The following is a 15,829-nucleotide window of genomic DNA, read 5'->3' as shown; positions in this document are numbered from 1 at the left end:
GCCAATCAGACTTACTCCAGCTGATTTCTGGGTGTGAAAGGATGCTAGAGGCTCAAAGATGGAGAGCCGGAGGAGTCGGGGTCCTCAGACTCCCATCAAAACCAAAAAGACAAGCTGGGCGTGGTGGCTCACGCTTGTAATCCCTGCACTTTGGGAGGTCAAGGCAGGTGGATCACTTGAAGTCAGGAGTTCAAGATCAGCCTGGCCAACATGGTGAAACCCTGTCTCTACTAAAAATACAAAAATTAGCTGGGCATGGTGGGTGGTAGGCGCCTGTAATCCCAGCTACTCGGGAGGCTGAAGCAGGAGAATTGCTTGAACCTGGAAGGCAGAGGTTGCAGTGAGCCAAGATCACGCCACTGCACTCCAGCTTGGCTGACAGAGCGAGACTTTGTGTTAAAAAACAACAACAACAACAACAAATAAAACCCAAAAAGACAGGGAAGAATGTGGGAGGCAGTTCCTAACATTCTGAAAGGGATATAGGTGATGTCCCGTTTGAAAATGGGAAGCTAGGAAGAAAAATTGATCAACTTTTCCCAAAATGGTTCTCACATCTCATAAAACCTTTCTGATGAGCTCAAGGAGAGAGGCTATCAGATAACACAAGAGAAGGAAACAGAAGTTGTATGCCTGATGATAAATCAACATAGTAGATATAATGACCTGTAACTATGAGGTCTGAAGAATTCTTTGAGGTCCAGGAGGGCTTTTCAGACAAGACCAGGCCTTGACAGTGGGGGCAAGTCCTACCAACCTGCCACAGCACGTCCAGCAGGACAACTGTGGCTCAGCAGGTGCCAAATAGAGCCCACGGGCAGAAGATGCCCACAGCGTTCCAGATGTGTGTGGTCTGAGAGATAAAAGGACACAGAATAAGACGATTGTGCAAATAGCCAAGTGGTGGCAGAAGTTCTGCATTTCCAAGAGATGATCCACTCAATAATTTGACGATACTAGTTTGGCCAACATGCTCAGAGAGAACAGACTATCCACAACTGAGTCTCATTCTCTCTCAGACCAATCCATGTGCTGGAAACTATTTTCTGCACAAGCAAAATCAAATGAGAAAAAAAACGGGTCCCAAACTAAAGTAGCCAGCAAGGTTGGAAAATCTTGTCCAAAATCATCTGTGATGTGGGGGAAGTTTTATTTGTTTATGTTTTTGCTACTATGGGTGCTTTTATTGCAACAGTGACTTCTTTCCTGTGGACTCTGAGATCTTAACAAGTCTGAACAGCAAGGTTGAGAAGAGAGTCCTGAGTGCCGCCTGTTGCTTACCCAAGTCCCCGTGAGGCCAATCAGTGTCATCTGCTGAGGATGGAGATGGGGCCGAAAGAGCTGTTCAGGGGTGAGGCAGGCAGCTCCCTGTTCAGGGGTGAGGCAGGCAGCTCCCTGTCCGAGGGGCCTCCTCCACAGCCTGCTGCCTGCTGCCTCCAGCCTGGCTGAGCACATTGGACAGTTTGCTGACTCAAGGAGACGGGGAGGGGAGCTGGTGGTTTACACTGAAAAGGGGCTGGCTAAGTCAGCTTCAGTGGGGAGGAACAAACCAGGAAAGCCATGGAGGAGGCAGGTTGGGCCGGCTGCCCACGTGCAGAGAATGGCACACTGGCTCCGCAGACAGCAAGTGTCCAGAGAGGCTGTGGGGTGCTATTATTCAGGCTTGGATTCTTCCTGCCTCCAATTCATTTCCTGCTAATGACCCAGCAGAGCTACATGCACAGGTTCCAACAGACAGTCCCACAGCCCAAGCACTCTGTGGTGCTGAGCAGCCATCAGGGTAAGTAGAGTCCAGGGCTCAGAGTCCGTTGGTGTCGATAGCTGTCACGGAAGCAGGTGTTGAGGAACGCGACGTGGTTGCCGAGGTCTTGTCGAGGGCTGGGCTGGGCACGCTGCAGTCGGCGGACCTGGCAGAGGAGCCCCTGCCTACAGGAAGCAGTGGCCGACCCTGGCTGTGGGGACTCTGGCCATGCAGGTTCTGACCACAGAGGCGGTGGTGCCGCTCCCAGTCCTTGTGCTGGCAGAAAGAGCCGCAGTATCGCGCGATATTGCAGCCACTGCATGTCTCGCTGGCTTTGCGGCCACAGTTCCAGCAGTTCTGCAAGACACAGGCATCAGTGAGGGGTTGCTGGGATCGAGGGGCAGGCTTGCCATTCATTCCCTGCACAGTAAAGCAAGAGGCTGCATGTAGAGAACCCCAGCTTTGGAGCTACATACACCTGTGGTCAAGTCCTCCCTCTACTGCTGTTTAACTATGAAAAATACACACTGCTTTTCTGAGTTTTCTTCCTGTGTAAAACAAGAAAACTACTTCCCTGCAGGATGACAGAACAGTGAAATGAGGAGTGTGTGTGAAAATACCTTACACAGCATCAGCCTAGGGCAGGTGGCCATCTCTTCTGCTTAAGGCATGGACTCATCTTTTGACTCATATTTTAATAGAAACCAAACCAAACTCTGTGCAAGAATCTCCCCCAATAGCCATCTATCCTAAGACCACGTGTGTTAAGACGAACATTTATCCTACTCCTTTCTGCATGTGCCACCATGCCTGGCTAATTTTCGTAATTATACATACATATATAGTAGAGGTGGGGTTTTGCCATGTTGGCCAGGCTGGTCTTGAACTCCTGAGCTCAAGTGATCTGCCTGTCTCAGCCTCCCAAAGTGTCGGGATTACAAGCACCCGGCTGATATTGCTTCCCTCACTAGAGAAATAATCTTCATTGTTTTTACTAATAATCTGACTTAACCAAGGCTGCTGCTGCTGTTTTGTTTTGTTGTTCTTTTTGGAGACAGGGTCTTGCTATGTTGCCCAGGCTGGACTTGACCTCCTAGGCTCCAGGGATCCTCCCACACTCCTACCTTAGTCTCCTGAGTAGCTGGGACTATAGGCATGTGCCACCATGCCTGGCTGATTCTTTAATTTTTTGTAGAGACAGAGTCTCCTTATATTGCCCAGGCTGGTCTTGAACTCCCAGCCTCAAAGGACCCTCCCACCTTGGCCTCCTAAAAAGCTGGAATTACAGGCATGGGCCACTGTGCCTGTTCCCTAATAACTATCAGACCAATAGGATAGGAGCTGCTATATTCACTGAACAGAGATGCAGACTGACTCCTTCAAGAGTATACTGCCAGTGTGAGATGGAACTGGGACTAGAAGTCAGGGCTCCTAACCTCCAGTCCTGGCCTCCTTCCTCCCCCATGCCAAACCACCTTTCACAATATGAACAAGAAACTCCAGGGATACCTGCTAAATTTCAACAAGAATATTCTAGGTGAATATTTTTGATGGACAAGAATCGGCCATTTTGGTCCAATGCAAACTCATCCAAAGGATGGGCCCTTTATCCTTTCCCTGCTTTGGAAAGTGATTTTGCAGGGATAGGTGCTGGTGTACACCTCACCTGGAGGCTACATTGTGGCTTGTTTAAAATTACAATTCCTTAAAAGCACAATTCTCAAAATGGAGAGCTGGGATTTAAACCTACGCAATCCAGATCCAGGATCTACGCTCTAAGCCAAAAGCTATACTCTTTCTTTTTTTTTTTTTTTTTTGAGACGGAGTCTTGCTCTGTCGCCCGGTCTGGAGTGCAGTGGCCAGATCTCAGCTCACTGCAAGCTCCGCCTCCCGGGTTTACGCCATTCTCCTGCCTCAGCCTCCGGAGTAGCTGGGACTACAGGCGCCCGCCTCGTCGCCCGGCTAGTTTTTTGTATTTTTAAGTAGAGACAGGGTTTCACCATATTAGCCAGGATGGTCTCGATCTCCTGACCTCGTGATCCGCCCGTCTCGGCCTCCCAAAGTGCTGGGATTACAGGCTTGAGCCACCGCACCCGGCTAAAAGCTATACTCTTTCTTTGGAGACAGACATAGTTAAAGATAAACACAGAGATAAAAGTAGATAGATGAGGACAAATACAGATACTGATATGGATGGCTATAGATACACAATTAAACATACAGAACAGAAACAGATATATCACTCTCAAAAACAATTCTCTTTTCTTTCCCCCTCATCTTGCCATCATCATCATCTATTTTCTTTTCTTTTCTTTTTTTTTTTTTTTTTTAAAGAGATGGGGTCTTGCTGTCCCACCCAGGCTGGAGTGCAGTGTTACGATCATGGTCAGGCTTGAACCTCCTGGGCTCAAGCGATCCTCCTGCCTCAGCCTCCAAAGTAACTGGACTACAGGTGCATGACACCATGCCTAGCTAATTTTAAAAAATTTCTTCCCCCCCACCAGAAATGGTGTCTCACCATCTAGCACAAGCTGGTCTTGAACTCCTGAGCTCAAGTGTTCATACTACCTTGGCCTCCCAAGTGCTGAGATTACAGGCATTGGCCATTGCGCCCAGCCTCAAAACAATTCTAAAGAAAAGGAGGAGAGGCTGGATGTGGTGGCTCATGCTTGTAATCCCAGCTCTTAGGGAGGCAGAGGCGGGAGGATAGCTTGAACCCAGGAGTTCGAGACCTGCCTGGGCAATATAGCGAGACCCCCCCCCCCAAAAAAGGAGGAGAGAATGAAAAGGGAGGGGGATTAAATAAACTATTTTCTCATAATCCATAGTATCTGTATTGAAGAGCTATAATAAGGAATTTCACCACATCCTCTGTGATAGCAACACGGTATTTAGGCATTTTCATCTGCACATTGGTCAAGGTGGGTGAATCACTTGAGGCTAGGAGTTCGAGATTAGCCTGGCCAACATGGCAAAAACCCATCTCTACTAAAAATACAAAAATTAGCCAGGAGTGCTGGCACGCACCTGTAATCCAAGCTACTTGGGAGGCTGAGGTGGGAGAATCGCTTGAACCTGGAGGTGGAGGCTGCAGTGTGCTGAGACTGCACCATTGCACTCCAGCCTCGGTGACAGAGTGAGTGCTGAACTTCAAGAGAATGTCCCAAAGACAGCTGGTCTCCCATCCAGTAGATGAGATCTACCTACTTACAGAAAGAAACTGGTTTCTTGTTTTAAAGCTGAAAAATGACTGAAATCAAAGTTACAGAAAAACTGCATTAAATCCAAAAGGGCTGCTCTCATGTTGTCACAGGTTGTTTACTTTTCAGTTTGTTCATTTTCTCCTTACTGTAGTACCCAAGCGTCCTGTTTAGAACCATCACCAAGTCCTGGGCCCTGGGCCCTGGGCAATCAGTCAGATATATCCATCCAACCTGTTACTTCAGTCCATAAACCAGCTATCCTTTTTGTGAAAAGTCTAGGTGCTATAGGACCCTGCACTTTCTTACTCCTGTATCCTGACTTCAGCACCAAGGGAGCATTCCTTGAGCCACAGTCTCCTCATCTGCAAATTAGGGATTCAACATTATCCACCTCACAGGGCCACTGTGAGACTCAAAAAGAAAATATACAACTTTGCTGGGTGTCTGGCACACAGTAAGCCTACTCTGACAATGCTGGTCATTATCATCATCGTGCAATTACACAAACTCTGTCTTTAGGGTGAATTCTCAAAATTTAAACCAATACATTGAGCCTCTCTCTCTCTATATATGTGTATGTATGTAAAAATACAATATAACAATTCACTATCTTGCCATGTAAAAGAGTCTTAGCGTGAGAACCAAAGCACGCTTTTTATCTTCTGGCACTGGATAAAAATTATCCTCATCGAGCTCAAGAGTGGACTGCCTGTGTCTTCCTGCTCAGTGTATGAGAGGAAGGCAGTGGGCGTGATCACTCCAGCCACCCACCCCGGCCCCCAGGGTGCAGAGCTCTCACCTCCGTGGACTCCTCTTGCTCGTTGATGACGAGGAAAGCGTCCTCCGCGGCCTGCCGCTTGACGTCCGCTATGGTTTGCTCCATTCGTGCTCTCTCTGTTGCAATCACTTCAAAGGCTTTCTGCTCTGCCTCAGCGACGGCCTTCTGTACTTCAGACATGGCCTGAATTTTCACCTTATTCACAGCTTCTTCTAGAAGAAAGTGACAGTAAAATCAACTGGCCGAGAAATCTTTTCCCTCCCACCCCACTGTGATTCTAAGTAAGGACAGAGCTGACACAAAATGATATTTTCTAAAACTCCACAGGGAGGAACACATGATCTTCACACTCATGTGTCCATCACGCAGGTGCTGGCTGGTACGGAGATGGAGGTGGCCACTGAGCTAGGGCTGTAGACACAAGTGACTGGACACAGGCCACACTCTCCTGACTGCTTGTGACCAAGTATGTATGAAAGTGTTTCAGGTGCCATCATGTATGTCACTATAAGAAACTAGAGTTCCAAGGAGAAAAGTGATCAGCTCTTCAGTGGGCAGGGGAAATCAAGACAACGTGTTATGCTTGAGATGGTAGATGGAAATGAGTTTTTGCAAAGTCTTGCATGCCAAACTAAGAAATTTGACCTTTTCTTTTTTTCTGAGACAGGGCCTTGCTCTGTTGCCCAGGCTGGAGTGCACTGGTGCGGTCACAGCACACTGCAGCCTTGACCTCTCTGAATCATGATCCTCCCACCTCAGCCTTCTGAGGAGCTAGGACTGCAGGCGTGTCCCACCACACTCGGCTAATTTAAAAAAATTGTTTTTGTAGAGACGATGTCTTACTATGTTGCTGAGGCTTGTCTCAAACTCCTGGGCTCAAGTGATCCTCCTACTTCAGCCTCCCAAAGTGCTGGTGTTAAACGGTTACACGGGTGAGGCACCACTCCCCGCTTGACTTTATTTTCATTTTTTTTTTTTTGGAGACAGAGTCTCACTCTGTCGCCCAGGCTGGAGTGCAGTAGTGCTATCTTGGCTCACTGCAAGCTCCGCCTCCCAGGTTCACGCCATTCTCCTATCTCAGCCTCCCGAGTAGCTGGGACTACAGGTGCCCACCACCATGCCCGGCTAATATTTTTTGTATTTTTAGTAGAGACGGGGTTTCACAGTGTTAGCCAGGACGGTCTCAATCTCCTGACCTCGTGATCCGCCCACCTTGGCCTCCCAAAGTGCTGTGATTACAGGCATGAACCACCATGCCCGGCTGGCTTGACCTTATTTTCAAAGGAAACTCCATAAAGGTTTCTATGCAAGGGGAAGATTAAAGACAGAGATAGCAACCAGGAGACTGGGGCAATGATTGAACTGATATAAGAGGCTGAATTTAGGCAGAAGTAAGTGGCACTGAGGAAGGGATGAGACAGAAAAAAGTTGGGAGCACTGAAGGGCCTGGAAGTGGAGGTGAAAGAGAAGAATGGTAGTGCTAGGCAATGAAATGGACAGTCCACACAAAACTAGCATGGAGGCAAGTGAGAAATCAGAGGTGCCTCTGGGGTATCCAGGTATAAATGGCCAGGAGGCAATTATAAATAAATAAGACTAGGTAGAGAAACATGGGCTAAAGACATAGATTCGGGCAGACGGCCAAAAGCCCTGGGTTTTTAAACCCTGTCCACTTACCATCATGCTACCTGGTTCTTGATCATTTCCTCCCATCACCAATGCCCTGCTTGATTTCCCTAGTGTAGACACCGCAAAGTAACACATTGCATGTGTTTGAGCCTCAGTCCTATGAGAATGTGAATGTGGAGTCCCAATATACATAGCTCCCTACATAAGTCCACAGGACCAAACAATCCAGAAGCCTAAGGACATTCACTCACAGTTTACCTCTTGCACATGGCACGGGCTCAAGGGAGGTTCAAACACAGAGTTCTAGGCTGCAGTGAAACAACTTTCCATCTTATGGCTCTGGCCTTAAGAAAATAAAGTATTCACCCCAGAGGCCAAGAACCTTTCAAAAGTCTCTTATCAGATGCCTCTTATTGAGCCAGCGTAACAATGCTCTCAGGAACATTTTATCCCCTCAGCTTAGCCATGAATTAGTAATTATCTTGGTTTGGCTAGCTATCTTACTGGAGGTCATCTAAGGTCACAGATGGCACTATAGCAGAGCAAGGACTCAAATCGAGCTGTCCCAACATCAAAGTTGGGCTCTTAACCATAGTTAACCAAAGGTGTCTCCCAAGTAATCAAAGTCACTAGTTTTAAAGATACCTTGTGCCGGGCACATTACAGGCCCATGCCTGTAATCCTAGCACTTTGGGAGGCCAAGGCGGGTGGATCACCTGAAGTCAGGAGTTTGAAACCAGCCTGGCCAATATGGTGAAACCCCATCTCTACTAAAAATACAAAAATTAGCCGGGCATCATGGTCGAGGGGGCCTGTAATCCCAGGTACTGGGAAGGCTAAAGCAGGAGAGTAGCTTGAACCTGCGAAGTGGAGACTGCAGTGAGCTGAGATTGTGCCACTGCACTCCAGCCTGGGCAACAGAGCAAGACTCCATCTCAAAAACAAACAAACAAACAAACAAAAAAGGCCGGGTGCAGTAGCTCACGCCTGTAATCCCAGCATTTTGGGAGACTGAGGCAGGTGGATCACCTGAGGTCAGGAGTTACAGACCAGCCTCAAAATGGAGAAACCCCATCCTCACTAAAAATACAAAATTAGCAGGGCGTGATGGTGCATGCCTGTAATCCCAGCTACTCGGGAGGCTGAGGCAGGGGAACTGCTTGAACCTGGGAGGCGGAAGTTGCGGTGAGCCAAGATCGTGCCATTGCATTCCAGCCTGGGCAACAAGAGTGAAATTCCATCTCAAAAAAAAAAAAAAAAAGACAGAGATCTTGTATATAGTAATTATTCTCGCATCTTATGATTATCTTCATTTCCCAAAATTCTATTCCACTTTTTATTAACATAATATACATTTTCCCATTTTCAACTGCAAGGATTTTTACAAATTAATGTAGTTTTCCAAATTGTTTTTAATGGTGAAATAATACTTTGTTGTACAGTGGCACAGGGGCTCACTGCAGGCTTAACTTCCTATGGTCAAGCGATCCTTCCCCCTCAGTCCCCGAGGTAGCTGGGTCTGTCCACCTTGGCCTCCCAAAGTGCTGGGATTACAGGTGTGAGCCATCCCACCCCACCCATACTATTTCTTCTTTAATAATTTGTATAATTTGTATTTAAGTCTGGACCATTTGCTTTTGAAAGGAAACATTCAAAGGCATGAAAGTGAGAAATGAGGCTGGGCGCAGTGGCTCACACCTGTAATCCCAGCTCTTGGGGAGGCGAGGTGGGCGGAGAAACCCCATCTATACCACAAACACAAAATTAGCCAGGCGTGGTGGTGCATGCCTATAATCTCAGCTACTCGGGAGGCTAAGGCAGGAGAAGAGCTTGAACCAGGGAGGCGGAGGTTGCAGTGAGCTGAGATCACACCACTGCACTCCAGCCTGGGCAACAAGAGCAAAACTCCACCTCAAAAAAAAAAAAAAAAAGGAAAAGGAAGGAATGATTCCAAGAATCTGCAGGTCTGCAGGTACTCACTTAATTTCTTATATAAGCCTCTGATCAATTATTGAGTGCCATCAACAAGGTCTTTTAAAATTGTCAACAACGGAGGGTTAAAGACGAGGTTAATTTATCAGAGATGCTTTATCTTACATTATCCTGACTACTACTAAGGAAAAATATTTTGCAATATGTTTATTTGTATTTCTCATAGCATAATGTGTCTGTTCATATCTTTTGTTTATTTGCTTACTACTGTCTAGATGCTCTTGAAAGAGTCTTTATGAATGTAGGTATTACATTTTTATAGAAATAAATTTTATCTTAGTAAGAAAACCAAAAGTTGTATTGGACTTAAAAAATGAAACTGGGACGGGGAGGCAAGAAGGGAAAGAATGCCAATATTTGGATAAGGTTGACATTAGTGATGTGACATTCATTCCCGAACTTACAAAATAGGCAGTCCCCACCCTCCTTTATTCTTGTAAAAAAGAAGGCCTAGCAAGAACAGTCTTCACTATAGTAGGCACAGTGAAGGTGAAAGAAAGCACAGAGGGATTACAGAGCTGTGCCCAGAGCAGAATTTGGGCACAAATGTGGCAGCAGTGTGAACACAGTATACTGCAGACACCAGTGAAGAGATTAGGCAAAATGAACTCTGCTGCAGGCCCAGAAACAGGGCAAGTCAAGAAGTACTTATTGCCTCAGCGTGACCCAGTGGAAGAGTGTGAAAGGGACTGGAGGGAGCTATTCCAAACTCCTGACCAGCAAAGTAACAAGACAGGTATCAGGAGACATGCAGGACAAGCCAGAGTGGGAGAGGCAAGAGCCTAGAACTCTATGAGGAGCAAGTTATTATACAACCAAAGGACCCAGTTACCAACCATTCGCCCAGTTATCTGTTCTCTGCTCCCACAAATTAGTGAGTCTGCATGACCTATGAGTAGTCAGACACATACCTGTTTTCTTCCAAAACTCCACAGGTACATATCCTGTACCTGGCCTGCTGTTGAACTCTCTCTGAGAATCTGCACAAGAGACATAAAAAGCATAGGGTCAGAAGCTGTCTATAATCAGCAGTTTTATTTTTGATCAGATTTCTCATTCACCAGTTAGACTCAAACTTTTTTTTTTTTTTTTTGAGATGGAGTCTCGCTCTGTCACCCAGGCTGGAGTGCAGTGGCCGGATCTCAGCTCACTGCAAGCTCCGCCTCCCGGGTTTACGCCATTCTCCCGCCTCAGCCTCCCGAGTAGCTGGGACTATAGGCGCCCGCCACCTCGCCCGGCTAGTTTTTTGTATTTTTAGTAGAGATGGGGTTTCACCGTGTTAGCCAGGATGGTCTCGATCTCCTGACCTCGTGATCCGCCTGTCTCGGCCTCCCAAAACGCTGGGATTACAGGTTTGAGCCACCGCGCCAGGCTCGAAGAGCTACTATTAATTCCCATTTCTGTTTATGTCCGTCTCCAATATTAGAGGCTTACCTTGAGAGAGTGGTCACCCTCAACTGTGCACACATGCCACTAAAAAGCTGCCTAGAAGCCCTGTGACAGTGGATGAGGTCCATCTGCTGTAGACTTAACTAGAAGCAGTTTTCCCAAATTTGCCTGCTTATTGAACTCATTAAACATATGTATTCAGATTCCCCCTTTTTTTTTTTTTGGAGATAGCGTCTTGCTCTGTTGCCCAGGCTGGAGTACAGTGGCACAATCTCAGCTCACTGCAAGTTCTGCCTCCTGGGCTCAAGCCATCCTCCAACCTCAGCCTCCCAAGTAGCTGGACTATAGGCACACCCCACCCCAATCAGCTAATTTTCATGTTTTTTGTAGAGACAGGGTTTCACCATGCTGCCCAGGCTGGTCTTGAACTCCTGAGTTTAAGCGATCTGCTAGCCTCTGCCTCTCAAAGTGCTGGGATTACTGGCGTCAGCCACCACAGGTGGACTATATTCAGATTTTTGAGTCTCAGAATCATAACATCCAGAAGGGCCTGGATCTTGACTGTCATTCTGAGGAAAACTGATGGCTGAAGAAGTATTTTTTTCTTTGTTTAAAAATTTGGCCAGACGCAGTGGCTCAGGCGTGTAATCTTAGCACTTTGGGAGGTGGAGGCAGGCGGATCACTAGAGGTCAGGAGTTCGAGACCAGCCTGGCTAACATGGTGAAACCCTGTCTTTACTAAAATACAAAAATTAGTCGGGTGTGGTGGCGGGTGGCTGTGGTCCCAGCTACTCGGGAGGCTGAGGTTGCAATGAGCCAAGATCGTGCCACTGCACTCCAGCCTGGGCGATGGAGCGCACCTCCATCTCACAAAAAAAAAAAAAAAAAAAAAAAATTGGCTAAGTACGGTGGCTCATGCCTGTAATCTCAGAACTTTTGGAGGCAGAGGTGGGTGGATCACTTGAAGCCAGGAGTTTGAGACCAGCCTGGGCAACATAGTGAAACCCCATCTCTACAAAAAATATAAAAGTTATCCGGGCATGGTGGCCTGCATGCCTGTAATCCCAACTACTCATGAGGCTGAGGCATGAGAATTATTTGAACCGAGGAGGCGAAGGCTGCAGTGAGGCGACATCGTGCCACTGCACTCTAGCCTGGGTGACGCAGTGAGACCTTGTCTCAGGAGAAAAAAAAAAGAAGTAAAACAATTTTACTTGCGGCTGGGTGCAGTGGCTCACACCTGTAATTGCACCACTTTAGGAGGCCAAGGTGGGTGGATCATGAGGTCAGGAGTTTGAGACCAGCCTGACCAACATGGTGAAACCCCATCTCTACTAAAAATACAAAAATTAGCTGGGCATGGTGGCACGCACCTGTAATCCCAGCTACTTGGGAGGCTGAGGCTGAGGCAGGATAATCACTTGAAGCCAGAGGCAGAGGTTACAGTGAGCTGATATTGCACCACTGTACATCAGCCTACTAGGTGACTCCGTCTCAAAAAAAAAAAAAAAATTTTTTTTTACTTGCAAAATTAGATGGCTGACCAGTCCATAAAATATTAACATGCAATAATGAAAATATTAATATACAATTTAATATCATAAGCCTGAGTTCAGGAAAGTGAACAGTATCAGCAACCCCAAATTCCTAAGAGGTCAGTCATGGCCATAGTAATATTTAAATAATGCTAGCCAGACTGACAATCCTGTCCTAAGAATAGATGTAGCTAGAACTCACTAACTCTGCACCCTCCACCCACACAGCCAGAGGAAACCATTCTCCTGATCTCTGTGATAAGCATGTTCTTCTTTTCCTTATGGTTTTTGCACTTCTTTATGCATCCTTTAATAACACCTAAATACATTCCTTGCTGCCTGGACAAAATCTGTTTGTGAAAACATTGTGAATCACAAATTTTCAGGTAGGGAAACCTACATTGCATTAATTTAAATGGGAAAAGTAATAATGCCATCTAAAGCCCCTAGTCAATTTATCTCTAAATAACCATGGTTTTAACCATCCACACCATGGATTTCCACATAACCCAAGACTTTTATTTATTTATTTATTTATTTATTTATTTATTTAGCAACAGGGCCTCACTCTGTTGCCCAGGCTGGCGTGCAGGGCGTGATCTCAGCTCATCGCAACCTCTGCCTCCCAGGTTGGAGTGATTCTCGTGCCTCAGCCTCCCGAGTAGGTAGGAGTACAGGCATGTGCTACCATGCCTAGCTAACTTTTTTGTATTTGTAGTAGAGACAGGGTTTTGACATGTTGGCCAGGCTGGTCTAGAACTCCTGGCCTCACATGATCCACCTGGTTCAGCATCCCAAAGTGCTGGCATTACAGGCATGAGACACTGTACCCAGCTAACCCAAGACTTTAAAAACACTAATTATGCCGGGCACGGTGGCTCACGCCTGTAATCCCAGCACCTTGTTGGGAGTGCCAAGGCGGGAGCTACCGCATCATCGAGGTCAGGAGATCGAGACCTCCTGGCTAACACGGTGAAACACCATCTCTACTAAAAATACAAAAAAATTAGCTGTGGGCATAGTGGCGGGAGCTGTAGTCCCAGCCTCCTCTGTGACTTTCAGACAGGGAAAGAGGAGGACTGTTTGTGCAGGAGCAAGTATTTGAGCAAGATGAGATTTACACACCCGAAGAGAGACAGGAAGACTTGCAGTGAGACTAGAGATATAGCGCACACGACACATCATAGACATGAAGGCAACTGAGACAAGAACTCCAGATCTCAAAAAAAAAAAAAAATAAAAAAAAAGATGAGACAACAGAGAGACACAGAGATGAACAATACAAGCCTGATAATACACAGCACATATATGAGAGAGGAAAAACACGAGAAGGGCAGAAGATACACAGAAAGAGATACAGGAAGATCGAAAGACCAATACATGAAGACAATACAATAGAATAGAAAACCCATAGACTCATAACATACTAAATACAAAAAACATATAGACCGGGCAGAGATGAGCAGAGACAACACATGTAGTCACAGAATAACAACAGAGAAGAGAGCATAGAAGGCAGAGAAGAAAAGGCAGATACAACAGAGAGAGAGAGACGAGCTTGCAGATGAGCTGAGATCGGACACTAGACCAACACAGACAGAGAGATATAACAGAGCAGACTACACAGATCATACAAACTCAAAAAAAAAAAAACACTAATTACTTGGCCAGGCAGGGTAGCTTATGCCTTAAAACCCCAGCCTTTTGGGAGGCCAAGGAGGGCAGATGACTTGAGGTTGGGAGTTCGAGACCAGCCTGGCCAACATGGTGAAACCTCATCTCTACTAAAAACACAAAAATTAGCTGGCTGTGGTAGGACACACCTGTAAACTCAGCTACTCAGGAGGCAAAGGCAGGACAATTGCTCAAACCTGGGGAGCAGTGAGCCAAGATTATGCCACTGCATTCCAGCCTAGGTGACAGACCAAGACTCCGTCTCAAACAAAAACACTAATTACTTATTTAAAAGTCATTGGTGAGGCCAGGTGCGGTAGCTCATGCTTGTAATTCCGGCACTTTGGGAGGGCGAGACAGGTGGATCACAAGGTTAGGAACTGGAGACCAGCCTGGCCAACACAGTGAAACCCCGTCTTTACTTAAAAAAAAAAAAAAAAAAAAAAAAAAATTAGCTAGGCATGGTGGCAGGCGCCTCCCAGTTACTCAGGAAGCTGAGGCAGGAGAATCGCTTGAACCCAGGAGGCAGAGGTTGCAGTGAGCCGAGATCATGTCATTGGACTCCAGCCTGGGCGATAAGAGCTAGACTCTGTCTCAAAAAAAAAAAAAAAGTCATTGGTGAAATTCTTTTGAAATGTCTATTATTGGTATAAAAATATGCCAGAATGTAAAACAACTATGTGTCTAAGAACTCATTTCAGGCCGGGCATGGTGGCTTACGTCTGTAATCCCAGCACTTTGGGAGGCCAAGTTGGGTGAATCATCTGAGGTCAGGAGTTCAAGACCAGCCTGGCCAACATGGTGAAACCCCATCTCTACTAAAAATACAGAAGCAGCCAGGCATGGTGGCGGGTGCCTGTAATCCCAGCTACCCAGGAGGCTGAGGTAAGATAACTGCTTGAAGGAGGTTGCAATGAGCCAAGATCGTGCCACTGCATTCCAGCCTGGGCAACAGAGCAAGACTCCATTTCAAAAAAAAAAAAAGAAAAGAACTCATTTCACAGTTAGACTTTCTTGATGAAGCTAGCTGTACCCAAGCTCCTCATATGTCATCACAAACCAGTGGCACTTTTTGGAGTTGTTATAATTCACATTTTGCATATTACATTTATTTAGGATATGAATTATACTGTCATTCTATACTAAAATGGACAACAAACATAGAAATAAACATGAAATAAACACATAAATGGCACTAAAATATACTATTTAAATCAGGTTGACAGTGCTCTCAGAAACCTGATAGAAGAAAACATGTATCCATGAAGAGCTAAACCTAGAATGACAATATAACTTATCATCCAGATTGCCTTCATTGTTGCCAGAATGACAATATAACTTATCATCCAGATTGCCTTCATTGTTGAGAATGAGGGAAGTGCTAGTAACAACTATAACAGGATACAGGGATAAACTGGACTGTCTAAGGTAAATCAAAAAATATGGTCCCCAGAGCTAATCCGTGATACAAAGGGTGGGAAAGGTGAGTAGTGGTCATGCACAGTAATGTTTAAATGACTCCAGCAAGATCTGTATCTTGGCTCAGCAACCACTGGCTCACAACTGCAGCTCCCTCTGTACTCTATGCTTCTCGCCTGCACACGTGTAGACTCACTAATGGATGAGGTATGGCTTGGGTGTAAACTTTAGCTAAGACTCCAAAAGTCTTTCTCCCTGTCTGAAAGTCACACTGGGACTATCTGCAAATGTTCAGAAAGTAAGGGAGACCAGAAGGTTAGCTTTGTCTGTTTTTGGAGGTTGTTTTTTTTTTTTTTCTTTTCTTTGTTGAGAGGGAGTCTCACTCTGTCGCCCAGGCTGGAGTGCAGTGGTGCAATCTCGGCTCACTGCAAGCTCCGCCTCCGGGTTCACACCATTCTCTCGCCTCAGC

The 15,829-nt window shown here is 46.2% G+C and overlaps 1 protein-coding gene across 2 annotated transcripts in view; it reads right to left on the bottom strand.

Moving 5' to 3' along the window:
• Positions 1-534: 534 nt before the first annotated feature.
• CBFA2T2 (CBFA2/RUNX1 partner transcriptional co-repressor 2) overlaps positions 535-15,829 on the bottom strand; it is an 88,764-nt gene continuing 73,469 nt past the window's right edge. Inside the window, exons 9-11 of one of the 2 annotated variants that reach the window (XM_017878350.1) lie at positions 10,255-10,323; positions 5,744-5,934; positions 535-2,098 (exon numbers count right to left, since the gene is read on the bottom strand). In XM_017878350.1, coding sequence (XP_017733839.1) covers positions 1,799-2,098; positions 5,744-5,934; positions 10,255-10,323 — 560 coding nt within the window. In that variant the 3' untranslated portion in view covers positions 535-1,798. The remainder of the gene's footprint in view (positions 2,099-5,743; positions 5,935-10,254; positions 10,324-15,829) is intronic. The other variant, XM_017878360.1, reaches the window with a different exon arrangement.

Source organism: Rhinopithecus bieti, unplaced genomic scaffold, assembly GCF_001698545.2.
Source record: "Rhinopithecus bieti isolate Rb0 unplaced genomic scaffold, ASM169854v2 scaffold_65, whole genome shotgun sequence".
NCBI classification, from domain to species: Eukaryota; Metazoa; Chordata; class Mammalia; order Primates; family Cercopithecidae; genus Rhinopithecus; species Rhinopithecus bieti.
The sequence above is the reverse complement of the archived record's forward strand: the minus strand, read 5'-3'. Positions and strand labels throughout refer to the sequence as shown.